This window comes from Diadema antillarum, unplaced genomic scaffold (assembly GCF_040938485.1).
Source record: "Diadema antillarum isolate AM-2024a unplaced genomic scaffold, OU_Dant_1.0 scf00000143, whole genome shotgun sequence".
Taxonomy (NCBI): domain Eukaryota; kingdom Metazoa; phylum Echinodermata; class Echinoidea; order Diadematoida; family Diadematidae; genus Diadema; species Diadema antillarum.
In genome coordinates, this window is record NW_027271032.1 from 2,152,672 (window position 1) to 2,174,740 (window position 22,069).

Genomic DNA, 22,069 nt, shown 5'->3' on the forward strand with positions numbered 1-22,069 from the left:
TACACAAAGTAATGTTGAGGCTCAAAGTCGATTGAAGGTCATGAATCAGTTTTAATACCGTGCACACATAGTCATAGAGCATACAAAATCAATGACATGTAACATTACACCACGATCATTGACTCAAGGTAATCTTTAATCTTATTTGTGTAGATACTCAGATCTAGTCTGACAGAGGATAAATGGAGATGTTTTCCGTGTCCCAAATTCATGTTCCCGTGCCATGGGAGTTACAGCGGAGGGCACGATGTGAACCGTGGGTCGGGGCTGGCGCAGCGTCACCCGCGTACAGCCCGGCAGATGTAAGCACGACCAACCCCTGTGGCTGTAATTCACGTTAGGCTGTATTCAGTGTGACATTTTACGTCATCAAAAATACAGTATTTAAAACATTTATATTAAACTCAGGTTGAAATAAATAAATAAAAGTCGACTCTGGTAAGGCCATACACGGTTTGGGGGGGGGGGGGGGGAATTGTGTCCCAAAACTTGGGTAGGCTGATTGCAATGCCATTTAAACACAGTTATAGGCGACATTATTGACAATTAAACCGTAGATTACTAGATCTATCGTATTTTGATTTTTTTTTTCAAATATGAAATTGTAGTGGAGTTAATTGAATACTGTATTTGGTAGGCAAAGGTTACCTACACTCTAACGTTACATGAATAATTCAAATAAGAATAAGATGAATACCATGGTAAGCTTATATGACTCCGGTACAACGTCTCCATATGTGAACAAAATAGATTTTGATATAACTTTGTGTTTTTTTGATACTGAGTAGGCTATCTAGATTCTATATGATATTGGGTTTGGATATGGGAGAAATCGGCCGAATGTAAGTGTAAAGATTGCTAAATAAGCACATTACCGGTACTGGGGTGGTGTTTATAATGTTGAAAATTCTGTCACGTTTAGTTTCATCGGACGTTTGCAAACTTTGTAGTAATTGTACATAATACAATCCGGTTCCAACAGAATGTAGATCTATACGAGTCGAAAATTTCTCATCTTATTCTTATCTTGTATGTCAAGCTGGTTGAGACAGCCCGCCGCCAAGTTCCAGTGCCGCCATTGCATCTGGCAGGGAACCTCCTTCTGCAATGGTTGCAGGATTCCACCAAGACCAAGCAGCTGGAGGAACAGATTGGAGTACGTCTTGCGTCATATTTCCCCTTTTTTGTGAATTTAAATGAGTGTTATCAATTTGCATAATGAGCATAAAGGGATCGAGTAAACCTGTTCGCAAATTGAAAGTTTTAGAATCGCTGAAAACATGAAATACACTACAACATGAGAGTATGTTTGATTGATGTTCAATCGTATAGGGCCTACTGTTTGATTATCTTTCACATATTCTTGTCATGTTGATTTTATACAAAAAAATAGATACAAACACAAACATACAGGCCTAATTAAAAAAAAAACAAGAATACCAGGTACACAGTTAAAACGTAGACAGATCGTTGTAAGGTCTATGTCGCCAATGTTATATATCCAAACTCAAAAAGTACGAGCATTCGTTGCCAACAACTGTTTGTCATGTCTCCTCAATTTTGACAGGCTTTAGTCAGCAAATTACATCAAGCTGAAAAGAAGGCGATGCGGGCCAAGCATACGGCAAGTCTCGTGGGAGGAATGGCTAGCCACTCCCTCCTGCAGGTGGCTCACGCCCAGGAGAAGTCTCGGCTTGCCGAGATTCGAGTAAGCCGGGAAGAAGAGAGGGCGCGACAGGCAGAAGATCGTGCTTGTCATGCCGAGGAATGGGCAAGGTTGGCTGAGGAACGGACAACAGCTATGGAGGAAGGCTTGAGAGTTGCCGAGGAGCGAGCGAGACAAGCTGAAGAGGAGGTTAACATCGCCAAAGGGAAAGAGAAGCACGCCGAGGAGCGAGCGAGACAGGCTGAAGAGGAGGCTATCATCGCTAAAGGGAGAGAGAACAAGGCCGAGGAGAAGGCAAGGATGTTGAAGAACAAGTATCTTGACGCGGCATCAGAGATTCAGGTCTTGAAGATGGAGCTGGCTTTGGCCAAACGTAAGAAAGATGCTACGAGGAGCCGTCTTCAGGTGAGTGTAGTATCATACTACACTATGCATTGAGAAAACAAATCGAAGAACACAATAAATAATCAAAGTGGGTTGATTGCTGTTTTGATGAGTCTCTGTGAAATCCATTGAAGACTAGTCCTGAGTATACTCGGACAGGTGTCTATGGGAAAGGCAATGTTACATTGAAATCAGCTCGTCCTCAACGGGTTAAATCAGCCACCTACCTGTATTTACTCAATAAAACAATATCAAACTACCATAAAAAAAAATTATTAATATCTTATCTCTAAAGCATGACAATCCGAAATAATAAAAGAACAAGCAGGAAAAGAATAGATAGAGTTAAATAAGAGCACAACTCTCAAGGGAAAACTTGTTCAGAGAGAAATGAAATTAAAGAAGAATATTTTTTTCTTTCTTTTTTTTTCGCCTACCAGGATCGTCAGGGTGTCGTCACTGCCTCCTCCTCGGGTATTTCTCCCTCTCCTAGTCTGCCTGGATGGTGAGAAGTCTTTTATTTTCGTCTTAATCCGTAATTAATGCATTGACAAAGAATTTTAGTGCAAAATCAAAGTCTGCAAATGTGAACATGCTTCATTTCATTTCATTTAGTTTCCACACAAATTACACAGTGTTGTATTTGCGACATCCATCCATGACAATGTAAAATAACACGTAAATTATAAATTCAGTATCTATATAAAGACTATAATAACATTTACATAACACAAAATCAATTGAAATCAATCTCAAGTACATTACATTCACGATGGATTAATAAAATTGTGTGAGATGTTAACGTACATAGAAGCAGCAGCTACTGCTTGTGAGAGTAAAAAAACACAGGCAGTTACACTCACACACACTCTGTATGCACTTGCGTGCGTGCAGAATGTTGACTCAACTGTGTAAAAGTGTTTAAAAAAGTGTTACAAAATCTGCATCAAAGTACAAATATGTTTCATGTTAATATGCTGAAATTGAGTTCTCCAATACCCTAGCGGGGTGACATGAGAATAAATTACTGTCATATCTGTCATTACACGCTATCAACTACGAACATGGTGTGATATAAACTGCAACAACACTAAAAGATGCAGAAGGGGCAAAGAAGTAATTCTTCCTGGTTTCTTTCAGTTCTTCTGTAAAGGCATCGTAAGAAAGTATATGATTTTAAGTTCTCACCGCTTCCGTGAACATTCCACGGCGAGATAGTGTTGGCAAACTCTCCCTCACGACTTCTTCCTTGATACTCTCTTTAATAACAGTACACCAAATCAGGCCGCAGCCTCGGCACCTCCTAACACCCCTCCACGCCCAACCTTACACGGTTCAGTCGGTATCGCTGGTTATCCGGCACCGAGCACCTCTCGCGTCTCAAACTCCCCATCCCTTGTGTAAGAATATACTCTAAATCTTAATGATTTTATTGGAGTTCTTACTTCTTTCTTAATGCAACACATTTCATCTGTACAATAACGAATAACTTCTCTGATAAATTGTTTAACATGACCGTTGTCAATTGTAGGCCGTCGATGAATCTATCTCACGAATGGGAAAGAAGAAAGGTCACATAAAACATGCAGGATGGGAAAAGATTGTAGCTTGGTACACTCGTGTTGATGATGGTAATGATGATAATGAGGAGGATGATGCTGATGATGATGACAGTAAACGTCAAGACTATTTTTTCTCTCACTCTTCTTGCAGACATATGCCCCACACATCCAAACCACCATCTTCCAGCAAGACATCGGCAAGCCTCACTCCTCGGTAAGAACGATAACCATGTGCACTAATAATGTAATGATCACATACACTGTACTTGGTTTACGAACATTGTTATCATGGTTCGTTAGAGTTCAATTGATTCTGAAAGAGAAGCCTTCAATATGTTGTAAAACTCCAGGATCGTTTGAATACTTCTCTTTGGCAGGCCTACCATCACTCCATCTCCGGTGGGTGCGACTGGTGGGGCTGTCGCCCAACGCAGCACCGCGGTGAGAGCTCCAAGCCCCCGTGGTGCTGCTGCATCGTCATCCTGTACCAGCTCTTACGTGTGGACCATCTCGGACCTGAAGACCTTTGACCCCTCCAGAGGATCCATCGTCCTGGGTAAGGGGTCATACGGCACTGTCTATCTTTGCCGTCATCGTGTTACCAACCAACCGATTGCCGTCAAGACGTTCACGCTGCCCTAATGCGTTCAGCAGATGACTAAGAAGGTAACCTTCCTCGTCTCAATCCTTATTTCAATCTTTCAGTACAGTATATTATGACAGTTTTTTTCGGATATCTTATTTTCTACTTTAAACCGCAAGCAATAAATTAAGCAATTTTGATTATTACAATGATAACATTAAGAATAAAAACTGCTCAAACCATCAACCAAAAATAAGGGGACAATGATACACGGTTAGACGTGAATATCATCGTTTACGTTCTCCATCTATTTTTAACTCGTTTCAAACTTTAGGTAGCTGAGATCCAAGAGGAGGCAGCCCTGCTAGACTTGTTTGGCAGGGAGGAGTGCTTCCCGACGTATCTTGGATGTCTTGAAGTCGGCACCGGTTGTGTTGGCCTTGCGATGGAGTTCATCGGTAAGTTATCTACAGGAAATGCACATTTTTCTAATACAGTAGTTGAGTATTGATGGATGATATTTACAAATGAGTACAAAGGAAACGACTGTCATGTATTCGCATTTTTAGATTATGAAACATCAAGGCGCCTCGTAAAAAAAAGTAATAATAATACATTTAAGAATCCAGAATATCCATACATTCATCTTGCATTCATCTGCTATGATTGACGAGTATATGGGAGAAAATATTCCTATCAAACTGTATTGTAAAAAATGACAAGACCGAATCACAATTCTCAATGATAGGAAAATTATGTTTATACTTTTTTCAATCTCGCATTTATCTAAAAATGCTATATTCTATGTATCTTTTCACACAATAGCAAATTGTCTTGATAACTGACATGCTGTATAAAGGACGAATGTGAAAACGAATAGTCTAAACCAGCATCGTGTATCATACTTACCAGGTGACGCGATAACGGGAGAGACCGTGACTCTCCACGAGGCCATCCGGGGCGCGGTCCCTGCCATCACCCGCTCCAACTGGCTCCATCTGGCATTGGACATCTGCCGAGGTCTTGAGCTCATTCATCAGAGAGGATATCTGATGAATGACTTAAAAGAGGACAATGTCTTGTTAGACAAGTCCTCTTCAGGTGAGTTCTATAATTCTTCAAAGCAAAATATACCTGCCAAACACACCCTCTTCCCTAGCCTTCGAGAAGAGTACGAAGAAATTTCATTTGAATTCTAGTGGCACACCCGACACCTCTGTGACGGACAGCTGATGATTCAAAGGGTAGGCGAGTCTTTAGATTGCTGGGAAAAAAACCACCGGAACTAGATTGTAAAAGTGTGGTTTTATTGGCATTGACGTCATTCATTTGATTAGGAAAATTTGTTTTCACAATCCATGCTAGTTTTGTGTTGTCGTTAAAGCATAATTAGCTTAATTTATCCATCTTTTCAACTGTATCTCTAACCATCATTAACAACCCTCAACACTCCTCTCTGCCCCCTTTTTTTTTCCGGCCCTCCTACGAATCGTCCATCAATTTCCTGTCATTTATTTCTTTTTTAAAACTCCAGGTCGTTGGCGGGCCAGAGTCATCGATCTAGGCATGGTCTCCCGTCAGTCGTCTTCTTCCCCCTATTATTTCACCTCCGAGGAGAAGGCACGATACCTTCGAGGGGAGTTATATCAGCATATCGCCCCTGAGGTCGCCCTTCAAGACCAGGCGACCGACGTCATCAGCGATGTCTATCAGGTGGGTCGACTGATGAACATGATGGGGCAAGCTGCAGGCGACGGGAGATTGACGCTCATCGGTACGCTCTGCGGAAATGTCTGCCGAGCTTCTCGGCCCGCTGTGAGAGATGTCGTCCACGAGCTGGAAAGGATGATATAGATGTGATGCACCGGAGTCCGAAAAGATCTCATAAGCTCTCTTTCAGGAAAATTAAAACTTGACTAAGTATGCATTGTGGTTCATCAATCGCAGCAATCAGATGCAAGCAAAGACAAATCCAAGTGGATTATGTAGCACCAATTTGAATCGCCAAATAAGGATAATAAATAATAAAAATAAACCCGTTTAAAAAACAAAAATAAACAAAACGTGAAATGATGATGGAATAGATGTGATTTTACGTCGAATTAATGTTTCAATATCAAGGGTTAGCATAACACGGGAAAAATAGGATGTTCTCAACACATAATCTAAATTCATAGTTTGCTGTTTTTAACATTTTAGTCATCGCTGAGGTTTCTCAGTCGAAATACTAGTAAATCATGACATCTTTTTGGACTTTGGTGCAGAGGTAAGTATGTCTGTACATATTTGTTATCATTGTTACACTCTTAGACTTGTAATATAGCTATATTTCAGCAACAATAGTGCCACCACAAACAAAAAGTGCACAAGGCATGGGATACAAATGGCTCGTAATATTTACTGGCTTGAATAGCCCATGATAATGCAGAGACAACCAGCTTCTTGGCTATTGCCAATGAATGGAAATTGTTTTGTTGTGGTATAGACCGGAACGCTGTATACTGTCCTATATAGTCTCAGTCTACAATGTCTCACTGACAAAGAATGGATTAAAAAACAAACAAATAAACAAACAAACAAACCGTTAACAAAACAAAGAAGGATTGGTTTTTCTTTAATGCCGTCCATTTACAAAAGCTCTGGGCGAAATGGTGATTCAGTGAAATCCAGTGACGATGACGTTACCTCAAGTTGACAAATATTTCGTCCTCGCCCTTTCTGGCGTATTATATGCACATCTTGCTGCAGCCATGCATTCTGACATCCAATGCTTTAAATGAACGGAGATGGAACCTGATCCAACCTTGTACATCACAGTTAGAAAAAAGGTGGGGCTATTCGCAAAGCAAAAGGAGAAAAATCAGCAACAAAACAGCAGATAAGTTATAGGGAGATGGAATACTAGTAGGTTGTCCATCACAGTGTAGAGCGAGGTGGGACTCTTCACAAAGAACAACAAATCGCAACAACTAAAACGTCAGGTAAGATGCATGAAGATGGACAGTTCAGAAGTTTTATCGATTGTCAAACAGTAAGACCCAGGAAACTTGGAGATGGCATTATTAGCAGGTTGTCAATCGGTGAAGACAAAACAACAAAAAACAAACCAAAGCAACAGGTAAGTTGTAAGGAAATGGAATACAAAGAGGTTGTCCATCACAGTGTCGAGCGAGGTGGGGCTCTTCACAAAACAACAATAACAACAAGAAAGCAGTTAAGTGTAAACGAGACGGAATACTAAAAGGTTGTCCATCGCATTTTCTAGAGCGAGGTGAGGTATCTTCGCAAACCGATAATAACAACAACATAACAACGGGTAAGTTGTGATTCGGAGATGGAATACTAAAGAAGGTTGTCCATCACGGTGTAGAGCGAGGTGGAGCTCTTCTCAAAAAACAACGTTCCGAAACTGTAGAAGTAAGAGGATGTATGAAGCAACTAAATCAACCAAACAACAGGTCGGTCGTATGAAGGGTAGCTGATATTGAGAGCATCTCCAGCAGTAAATCAACAGACAAGAAACTTTGAAGAAGATGGAATATTGATAGGAGCATATTTTTTACAGTGATGAGCAATTTGGGGCTCTTCATAAAACAACAGCAACGAAAACAACAAAACAGCAGATAAGTTATAGGGAGATGAAATATTAGTAGGTCGTCCATCACAGTGTAGAGCGAGGTGGGGCTCTTCACAAAGAACAACAAATTGCAACAACTAAAACTTCAGGTAAGTTGCATGGAAGATGGACAGTTCAGAAGTTTTATCGGTTGTCCAACAGTAAAACCCAGAAAACTTTGAAGGAGATAGCATTATTAGCAGGTTGTCAATCGGTGAAGAACGATCCAACTGGAGTTTGCACTCGACAAAACGAAATACAAACTAAGCAACAGGTAAGCTGTAAGGAGATGGAATACAATGAGGTTGTCCATCACAGTGTAGAGCGAGGTGGGGCTCTTCACACAGCAACAAACCGCAACGTTACAACTTTAAGAGGAAGGTTATTCATCACGGTGTAGAGCGAGGTGGGGCTCTTCACAAAGCAACAAACCGCAACAATTGTAAGATTGTAAGAAGCAACTATAACAACCAAACGACAGCTCAAATGTAAGAAGGTGACTGATACTGAGAGATTCTACAGTAATATATCAAAAGACAACAAACTTCGAAGGAGATGGAATATTGATAGGAGGAAATCTTTTACAGTGGTGAGCAACTTGGGACTCCTCATAAAAAACAACAGCAACGACGACGACAACAAAAACTACAGAGACCTTTTGTACGGACTCCTATATGTCAAAAATTCCTTCTGGTTATGAAACACCCTGCCAGAAGAACTAGTCACCACCACCTATTTTTTTTTTTTTATTTATTGTCTTCTTTATAAAAGCAGGGTAGTCCCATTCAAGCCGAAAGGCCTGCTTTCCAAGGGAGCCCTGCTGTAACAAATCACATTTATGATACAATAAAATGTATACATAACAATCATATGCAAACATACACAATAATACATTTCATAAAAGTGGAGATCCTCTGTAGATAGATAAAGCGAGAGAGAGAGAGAGAGAGAGAGAGAGAAAGAAAGAGGGGGAGAGAGAGAGAAAGAAAGGTGACAGAAAGAATACATGTGTACAACTTTCAAAGAAACGAGAAATTAGCTACTGCTGGTAACCACCTGGATGTTGCGGACATTGCGTTTAAATAGGGGCAGTGAGGTGGAGGATTTGATAAACACAGGTAGTGAGTTAAATAGCTTCGTTGCTGTGTATGAAAAAGACTGTTTTTTATACTCGGTCTTAGGTTTAGCTAGATACAGTTAGTGCATGGAGACTGATCTTGTAGAGTATGGATTAGCTCGTTGTGGTAAAACTCGTCTTAGATATTCAGGAGCAAGGCCATTCAGAATTTTGTACATAAATACATTATAATTATATTCCAGTCTATGTTTAACGGATTGTAATTTCAATGAATCTAACATAATTTGAACAGGGGTATAATAAGGTGCATTTAAAACTAAACGACAATATTTGTTTTGACACCTCTGTAGCCTCATTAAGTTTTTCTTCGACAGTGAGCCCCACACAGTTGAACAATAATCAATATAAGGAAGTATCAAAGTGAAATATAAATGAAGGAGTACTGGTTTCGTCAGGCAGTGCTTAATTCTTCGCATACATGTAAGAGAGTTCATAATTTTCTTAACAATATCATTGATCTGAAAAGACCAATCTATATAGATTCTGATTTACAATAACACCTAGATACTTAAATTTGGTTACATTTTCTAACAATTTGTCTTCCATTCTAATTTGTAATTTAATTGGATTTTTCTTCCTTCTACCAAAAATTAACATAACTTTAGTTTTATCGGTATTAACAATTAATCCATTCTCATTCAACCATTTACATAAAACATTAATATCATTCTGTAACTGTGTTTGAACAGCCTGTACTCCATATCCTGAAGAAAAAACGGTTGTGTCGTCTGCGTACAATGAAATATTCGTACTCATATGAAAAGGTAAATTGCTTATGTCATTAATGTACATACAAAATAAAAGCGGGCCCAGTATTGAGCCCTGTGGTACACCGGAAGATACTGGAAGAAAATCACTTCTTACACCTTTGTATGACACCAATAGCTTTCTTCCCAATAAATATGATTCAAACCATGATAATTCAATACCGTCAATACAAAAAAAAAAAACTCAGTTTCTTAATAAGAAGATCATGTGGAATGATATCAAACGCTTTCCTCAGGTCTAAGAAGACAGCACCAGTAAATCGACCTTTGTCAAGGTTATCGTATAACATTTCACAAATTTCCATTAAACACGTTGAGGTGGAGTGTTTACTCCTGAAACCAGACTGCCGATCACTCAACAATTCTTCTTTATGTAGGTGTCCCATCAGTTGAGAATGAACTGCTCTTTCTAACACTTTGGAAACAATTGACAAAAGGGAAATAAGACGAAAGTTATTTAGTTCTTGACTTGCTTTTGCTTTGGGAACAGGGACTACTTTAGCCATTTTAAAATCATCAGGGAGACGCCCAGATTCTAGTGATTGATTGAGAATGCGCACAATAGGAGTTGCAACCAATTCAGCACTAAGCTTCAGCAGTCGAGGGTGGAGGTCATCAAGCCCTGCAGATTTCGAACAATCTAGGTTAGCTAATTCTTTTTTAACAAATTCAAAGGTGATCTTGTCAAATACAAAGCATGATTGTGCTTTATTAAGTCGTTTAGTAGCATCCATGCTGTTGTGGTTGTGTCTCACTTCACCGGAGTCTTCTTTTCCATGAATTAACTCAGCGACTTTACTAAACATATCATTGAACTCCGTTGCTATTTTTAAAGGATCAGATACAATTTTCCCATCGATGACAACATGTGAAGATGCGTTACATTTACTATCAGGCAAACGCCCTTTTACTATATTCCAAGTTGTTTTCATATCATTACTTTCCTCGATCCTACTGCGGAAATAAGCCCTTTTCAACTTCTTGTTCAAAATATTAGCTTTGTTTCTCAATGAAATACATTTCTCCCACAAAACAACAATTTTTCTTTCATCACAAATATTCTCATGTTTCATCTTATCATATTGACGTTTATAATAATCCCTATTCCTTGCTACTTCTTTATAAGCTGAATTTATCCATGGGGAACCTTTAAGTTTCTTATACGCACTGATATACATAAGGTGCATGTTTGTCAGACAATTTCAGAAAAACCTATGCAAACCTCTTCAAGCAGGAGGTGCAGAGCATTATGCTTCGTTAATAGAGGAATATTGCTTTTAGCTGCTCGTAGCATGATGTAGAAATGTTTGTAAAAGTCACCGAACTCTACATAACCACACCAGACCTGCCAAATAGTACGAGTATACCCCGTTGGTGGACTGTACTGTCTAAAAAGAAGAAGAAGGATCGTGGAGAAGAAGAAAGAAAGGACGATAGAAAGAAAAAGAACAACAACAACAACGACGACAACGACGACAACGACAAGAAACCAACGACAACAAGCAAGTAGCAAGGAGATTGAGGAAAAGTCCTACATTGTCAGTCACAGCAGTCTAGACCAAGGTGGGAATCTTTTGAAGCAACACTACCACAAGCAGAAAAGTTTCCGCCATTGGCTCATTCTTCTTCTGGTTGAATGTACAACGCCCTTGGACCAAAACTGATCTAAAAAAATGTAACAATGCCAAGACTCAGAACAGTTCACCTCTCCTTTTTGGTTTGAAAGAAGTGAAAGACAAATAGCAAAGGGAGAGAGTGGACTTCCAGTATCGGAGACAATGTGATTAACTGTAATCGGGCTTGGGACGCTTCTAGATTGTAGGATCATAAACTATACGGAAGCTACATGAGCCTCCTATAGAAGGCGAGATTTGAAATGTCGTCCTCTCAACTTCTCTTCGATCCGCAGAGGGGAGAAGACTCGGAGTCGTATACTAGTAGTCTTCTAGATATCTTAGGTCCGATATCTCGGGGCCGAGATGTTGAGAAGGCGCTATATCTATTGCAATCTCGTCTTCTTGTCTTCTCAAATCCAAGGATTCCTTTATTCATTTATTTCCATTTCAAAACATAACATTTGCAAAAATAAAAATACAACTGCCTTGCTACAATTTGTACACATTGAATGGAGGGATCATAAAAAGTACACAAGAGGCTTGTTTGAAATGATCCCCTATAAGCAATCATTATATTTCAACTGAGCAATATAATCAGACAAATTCAAATGATATAAAACAAAGGTGGAAAATGCAATGAAAAGAGAAACTAGAAATGTCCCTATGGCCACTGGTATGCCTCCGCCATAATGCATGATTCTCCTAATAGGTCTATAGTACATGTGGACAATGTGTGATTACATTTTCACAAAATTGGCAAAATATTAAAATGACATGTTTGTCACAAATGTATTGAATGTTTACCTTCCTTGACCTATGTTTAATTGGATGAATAGGAGAGCATGCATTTGGGGATTTAAGAAATTTAACTTGACTTTGACCCTTTCATAAGTTTATGCACTGAGTAATTTTCAAGGTATGTATAAAAAGTGCAATTTCTGTATTGAACGGTAAATTGTTATCATTTTCATCTGGCCTTTGATTTATAAGAGAATCACTGTCAGGCAGAACATACATAAATATGTACTAAGTTTCAAGATAACTTGAGCCACTTCCGAGATATGGAGAAAGAAGTAAGTTCAGCACTTTCGCTTGATCTTTGACCTTTTGACCTTTGAAATTTTGAAGTATTGCCCTTGACCCTTGACCCTTGACCCTGACCTTTGACCCCATGAACCCTAAATTCCCTAGATAACCACTGCCAGTCAGTACATGCATATATACTATGTTCCATGAAGATAACTTGAACAATTTCCAAGATACAGAGAAAAAAGTGAAATTTTAACATTTTACTTGACCTTTTGACCTTTGACCTTTGACCTCATCACCCCAAACTTTCACCAGAGAATCTTAATTGGGTAATACATGTATACACTAAGTTTCAAGAAAATATCTTCTGGCATTGCATAGATATGGGGGAAATAGTGAAATTTTAAGCATTTGACCTTGACCTTTTTGACCTTTGACCTTGAGCATGTGCACCCAAAAGTTGATAGGCACAACTTCACCCCCTAATACACATACATGCCAAGTTTCATTAGGATACCTCAAAAGGTTTTGGTAGTTACCCTGTCCACAAAATTCATTACGGACGGACGGACGGACGGACGGAGAACCGATGAAGGAATACGCCGCTTGAATTTGCTAATAATACCAATGTTGCGCGAAATTGTTTCACAAACGTTGAGTATAAGGCCTACAATGTATAGTCTGAAGATAATTTAGTTTTGAAAGTGACGCCATTTTTCATTGCAACAGCCAGCCTCCCACGCGAGTATAATAGTGATGTTTTATAATGATAATAATTGCAATATGCCAATCAAATAAGATAAGGAAAGTCTAGCCTACTATAGACCAGGGAGATGCCAATGGACAGAGTGATAGAGGGAGAGGGAGAGGAGGAGGAGGAGGTTTGAGGCCCTACGCGCAAGGGAATTTCCGCGTGTTTACTATTGTTAAATTTTCTCCCTTTTTTCAGACGGGGGGGGGGGGGGGGGGGGCACCGTGTTCGAGATTACAATCTATATTGATTGAATATATGACTCTGCCTGAATCTTTTCTTCATCAACTGGATTTAGAAAGTGAAATATATAAGAATGTGTATAGAGTTCTTTTTTATATATATCTTGGATTGTTCACCAAGCTTTGACGTGTGCGAATCTCACATAATCAGTTAGTCAACTTCGTGGTGAGACGGAAAAATCTGTCTGTTCGGAGGAGTATTGTTTCATTTCATTTTGTTCTATTTTTTTTTCCTTGGGGGGGGGGGGGTGTTTTTGTTTCAGTTTTTTTTTCTTACTTCGACATTTCTTCCCACGAGACGTAAGATTCCGTGAAGCCCAGACGTAGTCTCCCCGATGCACGACACCTCCGCGTAACATTTCCCCAACGATAAATATTAGAACAGATTGAATTTTCTGTTTACTTCTTGGTTTGAAAGTATTCTTGGCGAAGTACATGTATTCACGACGGAAACTTAAAGGGACTGTACAGTACTGGTTTAGGTATACATGGATTCATGTTTTGAACATTCCCAAGTGAGATAATGAGAAACCTCGTATGAAAGAGCATGCAATCTTAAGATGGATTCAATGTTTATTTGATGAAAATAGGTTGTCAAATGGCTGAGATATCCAACCAAAAAGAAAAAAAAAAGTGATAATGATAAGATTCGACATGCCACGCCTTTTATTTGGGTCTCTTTGTTTCACCTTTTTTTTTTTTTTTTTTTTTTTTTTGATATCTCAGCCATTCCAAAACCGATTTTCATCAAGTTAACTTTGATACCCCTTGAAATGATATTGCATGCTCTTTGACAGCTCAGAGTGGTTTCTGAATATCTCACAAAAAGTTAAATGCTAAATCCTCACTTCGACCAGAACTGTCCACACCCTTGTTACCGAAGAAACTCCTCGCCATTTCACTTCCCTGATCATGACTCCGATTTGCGGTGGCAATACGCGGTGGCATTGTTGTGCTGTAGTACGCTTGTACCCGATTTCTGCTGCGCTCGGTGGTTTAGCCACTGACCATCAGTGCTAGTGCTGCGGTCTCTAAAGCTAACTCGCCGCGTCACTCGGATCGGCGAGATCGACTGTGGAGCGGCGAGATCGACTGTGGAGCTCCGAGCGAAGCGAAGCGAGGGTAAGAACTGCCGAAAGATTCCGTACAACTCGAAGCTTGCTGCATAAAAAGAAATCAGTTGAGGTGAGGCCTGATGAATACGCTGTACTATTATTTTTTTGATTTAGTATTCACTATTAATAATTGAAACATGTTTCCTCCCACCTGAGAAATAACAGAAAAATTACGCGAAAGTTTGCGCGCAACATGAAATATGCTGTATGGGACTAGGGTGACGTTGCTGCAAGTGCCAGATAGGTGTGGCAAGTGTCATTGTATTGCACAGATTGTGATTTTAGACGTTTGATTTGTTGCATCTTAATAGACGCAGTGTGTAACATCGTTATTCATAGCGAATTTCAAACAGTAAAGACGATACAGAATCTTTGCATGACGCGAATTCGCAACCTGCCTCGGTCGAGTGATTGTTCTGTTCTGCCCAATTGTTATCGCTGGTTATCAAAAAAATGTTATTTGCAAATGCATGCTGTACGTTGTACAAGCAATCTACTAGTACTAAGGTATTGGGCAACACCACGAATACATTAATTGCGGCTGTGGGAAATATGAGTCATCGCGTCGCTGCTAACGTTGACCGCAGCAAACGGAACGTCAGTGGTGGAAATGTACCGAACATCGAACATGTCAAACTACTAGTATTATTATGATGAGGGGAAATTCCAAGCTCAGGGAAATGTCTGTCATTGTATTTAAAGATCAGCAGACCAACACGAGAAACCAGATACTGAAGTAGTCCCTGTCTGCTGTAAACACCAGCACAGCAGCCTGTACTGTACCTGTACTACCAGTCGTGATCATGAGGCAGTTGCACCGAGTTGTGTAGTCTGCACTACTCTATTTACTGTCGAGAAAGGTTCCACCCACAACACTGTACTACTATTACTACTCTACAGTTGGAATATACATTGTGGTTTTCTTTGGTATATCTTATCCTTCTCACATATTTAAGAACTCACACAGAACAGGACCAAGATTCAGGGTGTGTTGCCAGCCTTTTCTTAGCAACAAATCATGGATTTTACTTTTTTAGCCTGGACCTGCTGTCTGTGAGCATACATTTACTAGCACCAGCAGTGTGTATCCAGCCATCAGTCGTCCTTTTCAATCACTATTTGCTTGGGAGAACGGGCATTCATCAGAATTTAAAGTAGTACTGCTGACATTCTATCAAGATAGGTTTTCAGTGCTTACTTATTTGTGTAATCCACACTACAGAGATTGACAGCCTTGAGACCATCCGACACATCAACATTTTGTGGTAGACCCTGTGCTCTGGATTTGGATTAAGATTTATATTTGAATTTGGATTTGGATTTATATTTGGATTTAAACAGTTTAAATCTTCCTTGGACTGGCAATAAGTGTACTTTTTCCTACATTTGATACCAACCAGGATTTGCATCTGACTGCGAAAGGATGCTTTGTACTGTAGTGCAATAAGCAAATGTATGTCTACTATGTCTACCTGTTTGACATATAAGATTTTGAATAACATTTTCAAATATATATATATATATATATATATATATACCAAAGTTGAAAAAAAAAGTAATTCACTATTAAACAATCAGTTACTGACGAGTAACTTTAGCCTCAACAAGCACTGACTTGGTGGGGCTAGGGACACGGAACAATAAAAGAATGAATGAGGCTTGCATTACAAAGGAGCAACTGATGGGAGGAGAGCCATAAAAGTAAAAAAAAAAATGATAAAATACTCCTTCGGACAGACAAGTTTTTCCATCTACCGATGTTTGTAATTGAATTTCATGTTTATTTTGAAATGTATTCAGTTGAATAGTTTAAAAGAGCAGCTTCTCTTGAGGTCTTTAATCCGTTGAGGATATACTGATTTTGCTATGTACAACACACATTTCCCACATACACTTGCCTGAGTATTTTCGGGACTCGTCCTCGACAGGTTAAGGGAGGTAAAGAAGAAGAAAAGACAAACATAACTTTCATTCACCAGTAATTCGACCTGAAATCATTTAATCCTTCCTCTCCAGACCTGATTAGGGGGCGGGCTCCTGTCTGTACAAATAGAAGTACCGTTTGACGCGGGTGAGTCTGTCTGCCGGAGCGTCTGACATCACTCACAGGCAGCTGAGGAAGTTGTTCCCACTGAGGGTTTGGGCCAACAGAGGGGACCAGGAACAAGCCACAATGATGGCAGGTCCAGGGGACGTCAACTTCATGATGGATCCAGAACAAAGCATCCCAGCAACAAAAGTGGAGCTCACAGTATCAGCCAGGTAATTGCACTTACCACCAAATTAGTTTTCCTTTCATGTCCATTTTCATTGTATTTATCTCATGTAGAATCATTAAAAACAAACAAGCAAACACTTGCATCTTCATCAGATCGAGCAAAAATTAAAATACACAAATTTAAGAAGAGTGATGAACATCAAATGTTACGGTACCATTCAGCATGTCACAGGATAACCAGATCCATAAAAATTAAGAAAAGCAAATTATACCCTGTAACCTTGTAGAATCATAATGTATTTGCAGTTTCATCTGTTTAAACAAATACAAAACAGAGATTAACATTGTTTTAAAGGTTAGTGAGGGAACAAGATAACCTTTATCGTGCAGGAAAGTGACTGTTCATGGTGCATGATGATGCCAAATTTGATAAAGCTAAAGTTGGATATCCGAATTCAGTATCATTTCTTCTGCAGGCTAGTTTTATTGTTTGTTTGTTTGCTTGTTTGTTTGCCTCAAGATGCTGTTGTGCACAAGTTGGTCAGTAAAGCTTGTTCAATGTAAAGATTGAAACCTGTAAGCCACACAGCTGAACAAGACAGGAGATGCGTACCATTACATGTCTCATTACTTGTATTTAAGCGTGATGTCTGGCATAGATGGGTGCGAATGCACAGTAAGACAAACTTTGAGTTGCAGTGTAAAGGCAGAAGGGAAATTCCCTCCATGAGAATGGCACCCTCCCTTGATTGTTCAGGCTGTAAATAAAAGCAAACTTTTGTCCACCAAACCTTTCAATATCCATATTTCTGCCACAGTAAGCACACACCATGTATGTATTCAATCTTCTGTCCTTCTCCATGTCAATGTTGGGAAGAAAAAAAAATGTGGGTTTGTTCGTCTGATTGTTTTTTATTGCATGATCTGCTCTAAATCTTATGTCTTCTGTCATGCGTGAAAAGTATAGCTTTTCCTCTTTTAAAGAGTGTGCTGGTGTCACATAACGTGGAAAGTGGCTGCAAGATCACACTCATTGTCACGAAGGTTGTTATACTAATTTTACTATTGCATGATCTATTCCCGTCTCTGTCAATTTCCAAGTCCCCAAGTTTAAATGATATGCAGCAAAAATACAACACTTTGCTGAAAGTGTAAGCAAAATTGGCAGATTTTGAAGACTGTAGTACCCATTTCTGTGAGCATCAGTGAAATCACCTCATTTAGAGTGTGATACGCTCCTTAGAAAAGTTTTTGTGTTGGCATATATTTTATGCAATTACTAACGAAGCCTTTAAAGACTTAGTGAGCTACCACTTGATCAACAGCCTGAAATCCCTTCTGAAGGACCCAACAGTACATAGGGACCTACATAATGTTAAAGGACTCTGCCTAAAGGCACAGGTGCCCCTAGGGGCCTTGAACCTAGAACCTCATGATGTAGAGTCAATGGCCTTATCCACAGAGCCACGAGAGCTTAGTTGCCTCAGTTGTTCTTTAGCTAGTATGACCATAGTGTTTCTTGTGTAATGTTTTAGTGTTACTCTTACAGTAGATGTCAGCTGCATACTACTTTGCTGGGGTGTTATGTTCATTCTCTCTTTCAATTTCCTAGATGTAAATTTTGCATCAAAGCAATACAAAAGTTCAAATGATGAAAAAGAAGAGATGTAATATTTGTCACGCAAAGAAAGCAGACTTGTCTAGCAAGCTGCACCTTTTTATACATATAAGAACATACTTTGGATTTCTTGTAAAAGAGACAATGAAATATTAAATAAGAACATCCTTCGTGAAGTTACTGGATTCATTGTGCCCAATGGCAATTTTCTCCATTTTGTAGATGGTGATTTGACGAATGCACACAAATGCACAGAATAGGTCACTTTTCCTTTTCACAACTGATTCTGTCCTGCAATAGAAGGCAGGGAAAGCGAAACTTGGGTTACTGTTCAATACACTGCGTGACATACAGAATGCAAATATTGCCTCAATGATCATGACAATTGCTGAGCGTTTGTTTGAGCAGCAACGATGGTAGTCTGCCTCTACAATATTAGCCAGCCAGTCTAACCTAACACCAAGCAGACCTTCACTCTATGGTCAAACAGACAAGGTGCACATTGAAATACAGTCAGACCAGACCTGCATATAAGTGGGTGCTTGGGGGAAAAACATCAAAGATGGCTGTTATCTAGACAGCTCAATTCAGTACTCTGATTATTATGATTGTTGTGATAGTATCTAATGATATCAGCCATGACAGATTTCACATTCATGTCTCACAAACATTTACATAAACAATGCAAAGGTCATCAGGTTTTTTTTTATTTACTTATGTCAGATATAACAAGTCTACATTTTCTTATATTTTTGAGATATCAATCTGGTTCACCCTTAAAAAGAATGGTTACATTTTAGTTTGTGAGATGCAGATTTCTCAAAGCAGAAACAAAGATAATAACTATTATGCTAACAGACATGGTCTATTAATGTAGGATTCTATGGCTGCTACAAAAATTTAGATAATGACCGTAAATTGAAAGGAAGATTGAAAAGAAAACCACTAGCCACTAAAGTCAGTTGGATGCAACACCCAAGATGTATAGTGCATGATCATCCTTCGAGAGGTGGGTTTGTAGTGGCTGCAGTACAAAACTGACCACTCAAAACAGGTTTGACAGTATTTGTGTGGATTAGTCTTCGTTAGTAACGAAGATGCGTTGTCTCTGTCCCAATACATGTCACTGTATCTCTCTCCCAAACAGAAAGCTCATTGATACGGATGTAGTCTCCCAGTCAGATCCCGGTAAGACTGCTAAATGAAGCACTGCCTATCCCCTCTTCTAAACCACACATTAGTGGACATAACACCCATCTCCTTTCACTCCTCTCATGTTAATGTTGATGTCACTGCACTTTCTGCTCATTCGTTGGTGGCTTGAAACAATGTTGCTATCAGGGTAGTTCACAATTTGAAATTTCAGCATGTCGCTTTAAAAGATATTGCTTGCCGTGGGGTTGAGTTCTTGGGTGGTAGATATGCTGTAGGTGCTTTCTAAATCCAACTTTTTAATCATTTGACCATGCAGTGAAAGAGCTCTAGTCCATTGCTAAAATAAAAATGAAATAAAAAAATAAATAAAAAATGTGTGTAGCCAAATTTTAGAACAAGTTTTAGAACACCACAGACTTGCATGTTCTGGCAAGTATCTCAATCTAGAATGTTATGAATTCTCGGCATGGCGCTTAAATGTGGCACAAAAACTGCAGCATGTTGCCGCGACACGCTAGAAGCTTCATGTGGACCACCCTCTTAATGTGTTCAGCCACTGATAACAGTCACATTGGCCCTTTTTATGTGTGTGATTGTGTTTGTTTTCTCACAGCAAAGGTAGTGAGGTATCGTCTGCCACTATCTAAGAAAAAGAAAAGGCAGAAATGTAATCAAAAAGCAGAGAAAGGAGATGACAGCAAATTTATCCACGACCATGGAAACATTGCAAGTTCAGTGGGACATCATTGGGAGAAACTTGAAAGTGAGAGAGAAAGGGAGAGAGAGGGGTAGTGACAAGGTCAGGAGGGTTGTTGAAAATGTTCTTTGTTAACGCTTTATCCTGATGTAAATGATAAACTTATCCTGTAATATCATCTTGGTTATCTTAATTCTCTTTCAGAAAGCTTCTGGACATGGACACATTTTCAAAAAGTGATCCACGTAAGCTGAACCGAGTTAATGCAGTGCTTTCCTGATGAATGTAGTAGCTAGAAGAGCCATACCTTACTCCCAACCACATACAACATAGAACATACACAGCAGGAAATCAGAATATAAATACGCTTAACCCCTTCACTTCCAAAATATTCTTATTCTCACTTATTCAGTACATGACATGCCCAGGGTTCTGGAAACTGCGGGTTGACTAAACAAGCATGATATGATTACAATATAACATGGGTTTCCCTGCACATCCTCAGTACAGTACTGTGAACTTAGGTATTTTTGAACGGTCAATTTTACAAGCTGAGTGGTGCAAAAACACATTCCCATGTTCTTGAATTCCAGCAGCACAATTGCTTTATGCTCCTAGGTTTTCATGCAATTCACAGAAAAGACAGAATTTTAATCAATATTTCCCTGCAGGAGAATTGATGTGCTGTGCTATCATATGTCATGCACAGAACTTCAAACTACTGCACAAACGTGCTCCAATGAATACTGCTATGGCACATGGACAGACACACACTCGTACCAGGGAGACACCACTCACAAAGCCCCATGATTCCACCCATTCAAAATGTGCAGTGAAAATTGTGAAGACATTGTTGCAGGGTATAGAATGCCCACTCGCCAAAAGTAGCGTGAAATATGCATAAGATTAATGTAGCGCAAAAAAGTCTGCGTTTACAGTATTAATTTCTACATGTACCTGACCTGTGGTTATCCTAGCGTTATTGAAAATGTGATTTGAATCAGCAGAACAAATATGATGTGTGATCAGTTTCCTCTTTCGTCAGTAAACGCAGTGCAGAGTTCCTTGCAAAGTTGGCACGTGTTGACCCTGATGTTCATCATATAATGCCGGCTTCAGATGTGCATTTATATGAAATCTTGCAAGAAATGTCTTTTAATTGCTGTCATTTTTTTTTTTTATTGTCGTTCTTAAAGATGTGACCAAATAATGGCAATTCTATGCAGGATTCCCAGTGTTTGATCAGAGTTTACATATATGCAGGCAGATTACTGCTTCATTGCATGTCTCCCTAAATCCTCTTTGCTATTTTAAAGACACCCCCCCCCCAAAAAAAAAAAAAAAAAAAAATGGAACAAACAGCCAATATGGTTGTCTGCCTCCGTCTGAAGAAAAAGAAGAAAAAAAAAATAACAGTGACCCAGTAGCCGTACACATGAGCAATGAAAGCATGACACTTCTAATAGTATGCATGCATGCGTTTGAGGAGTGATTTGAAGAGTTTAAAAAACAATGAAATTAATACATGACTAAAATGGAGTGTTGCAAGACTGGTCCCCAATCTACACATGTAACTTCTCTGCCCCCAACCAGCCACCCATCCTTCCTGATCCATGACCCCCTAACCTACCCTGTCTGTCTTTTCTCAGTCATCTTGTTTCCAAACAAAGTGTGTGATTGTCAGCCGTAGTTTTAATCAAAGCAGAAATGCTACTGGAATGGTAAGCTCTATCATCCGTTGTCATAAATCTTCTGGCACACTCTAATCACCTCACTAAAGTAAAAAAAAGGCAACATAAAAGAGGAAATTTGAAACCAAACTTTTATCATTTGCCAGTCTTAAATTTTGTATGACTTTTTTTTAGTATTCTTATTACTTTTTTTCATTTGATTATTATTATATTGTTATTTT

The 22,069-nt window shown here is 39.2% G+C and overlaps 1 protein-coding gene across 1 annotated transcript in view; it reads left to right on the forward strand.

Annotated features, from left to right (window-relative positions):
- The first annotated feature begins 14,430 nt into the window (after positions 1-14,430).
- LOC139721460 (copine-8-like) overlaps positions 14,431-22,069 on the forward strand; it is a 32,688-nt gene continuing 25,049 nt past the window's right edge. Inside the window, exons 1-3 of the mRNA XM_071632776.1 lie at positions 14,431-14,539; positions 16,486-16,731; positions 20,362-20,402. Of these exons, the coding sequence (XP_071488877.1) occupies positions 16,643-16,731; positions 20,362-20,402 (130 nt within the window). The 5' untranslated portion in view covers positions 14,431-14,539; positions 16,486-16,642. The remainder of the gene's footprint in view (positions 14,540-16,485; positions 16,732-20,361; positions 20,403-22,069) is intronic.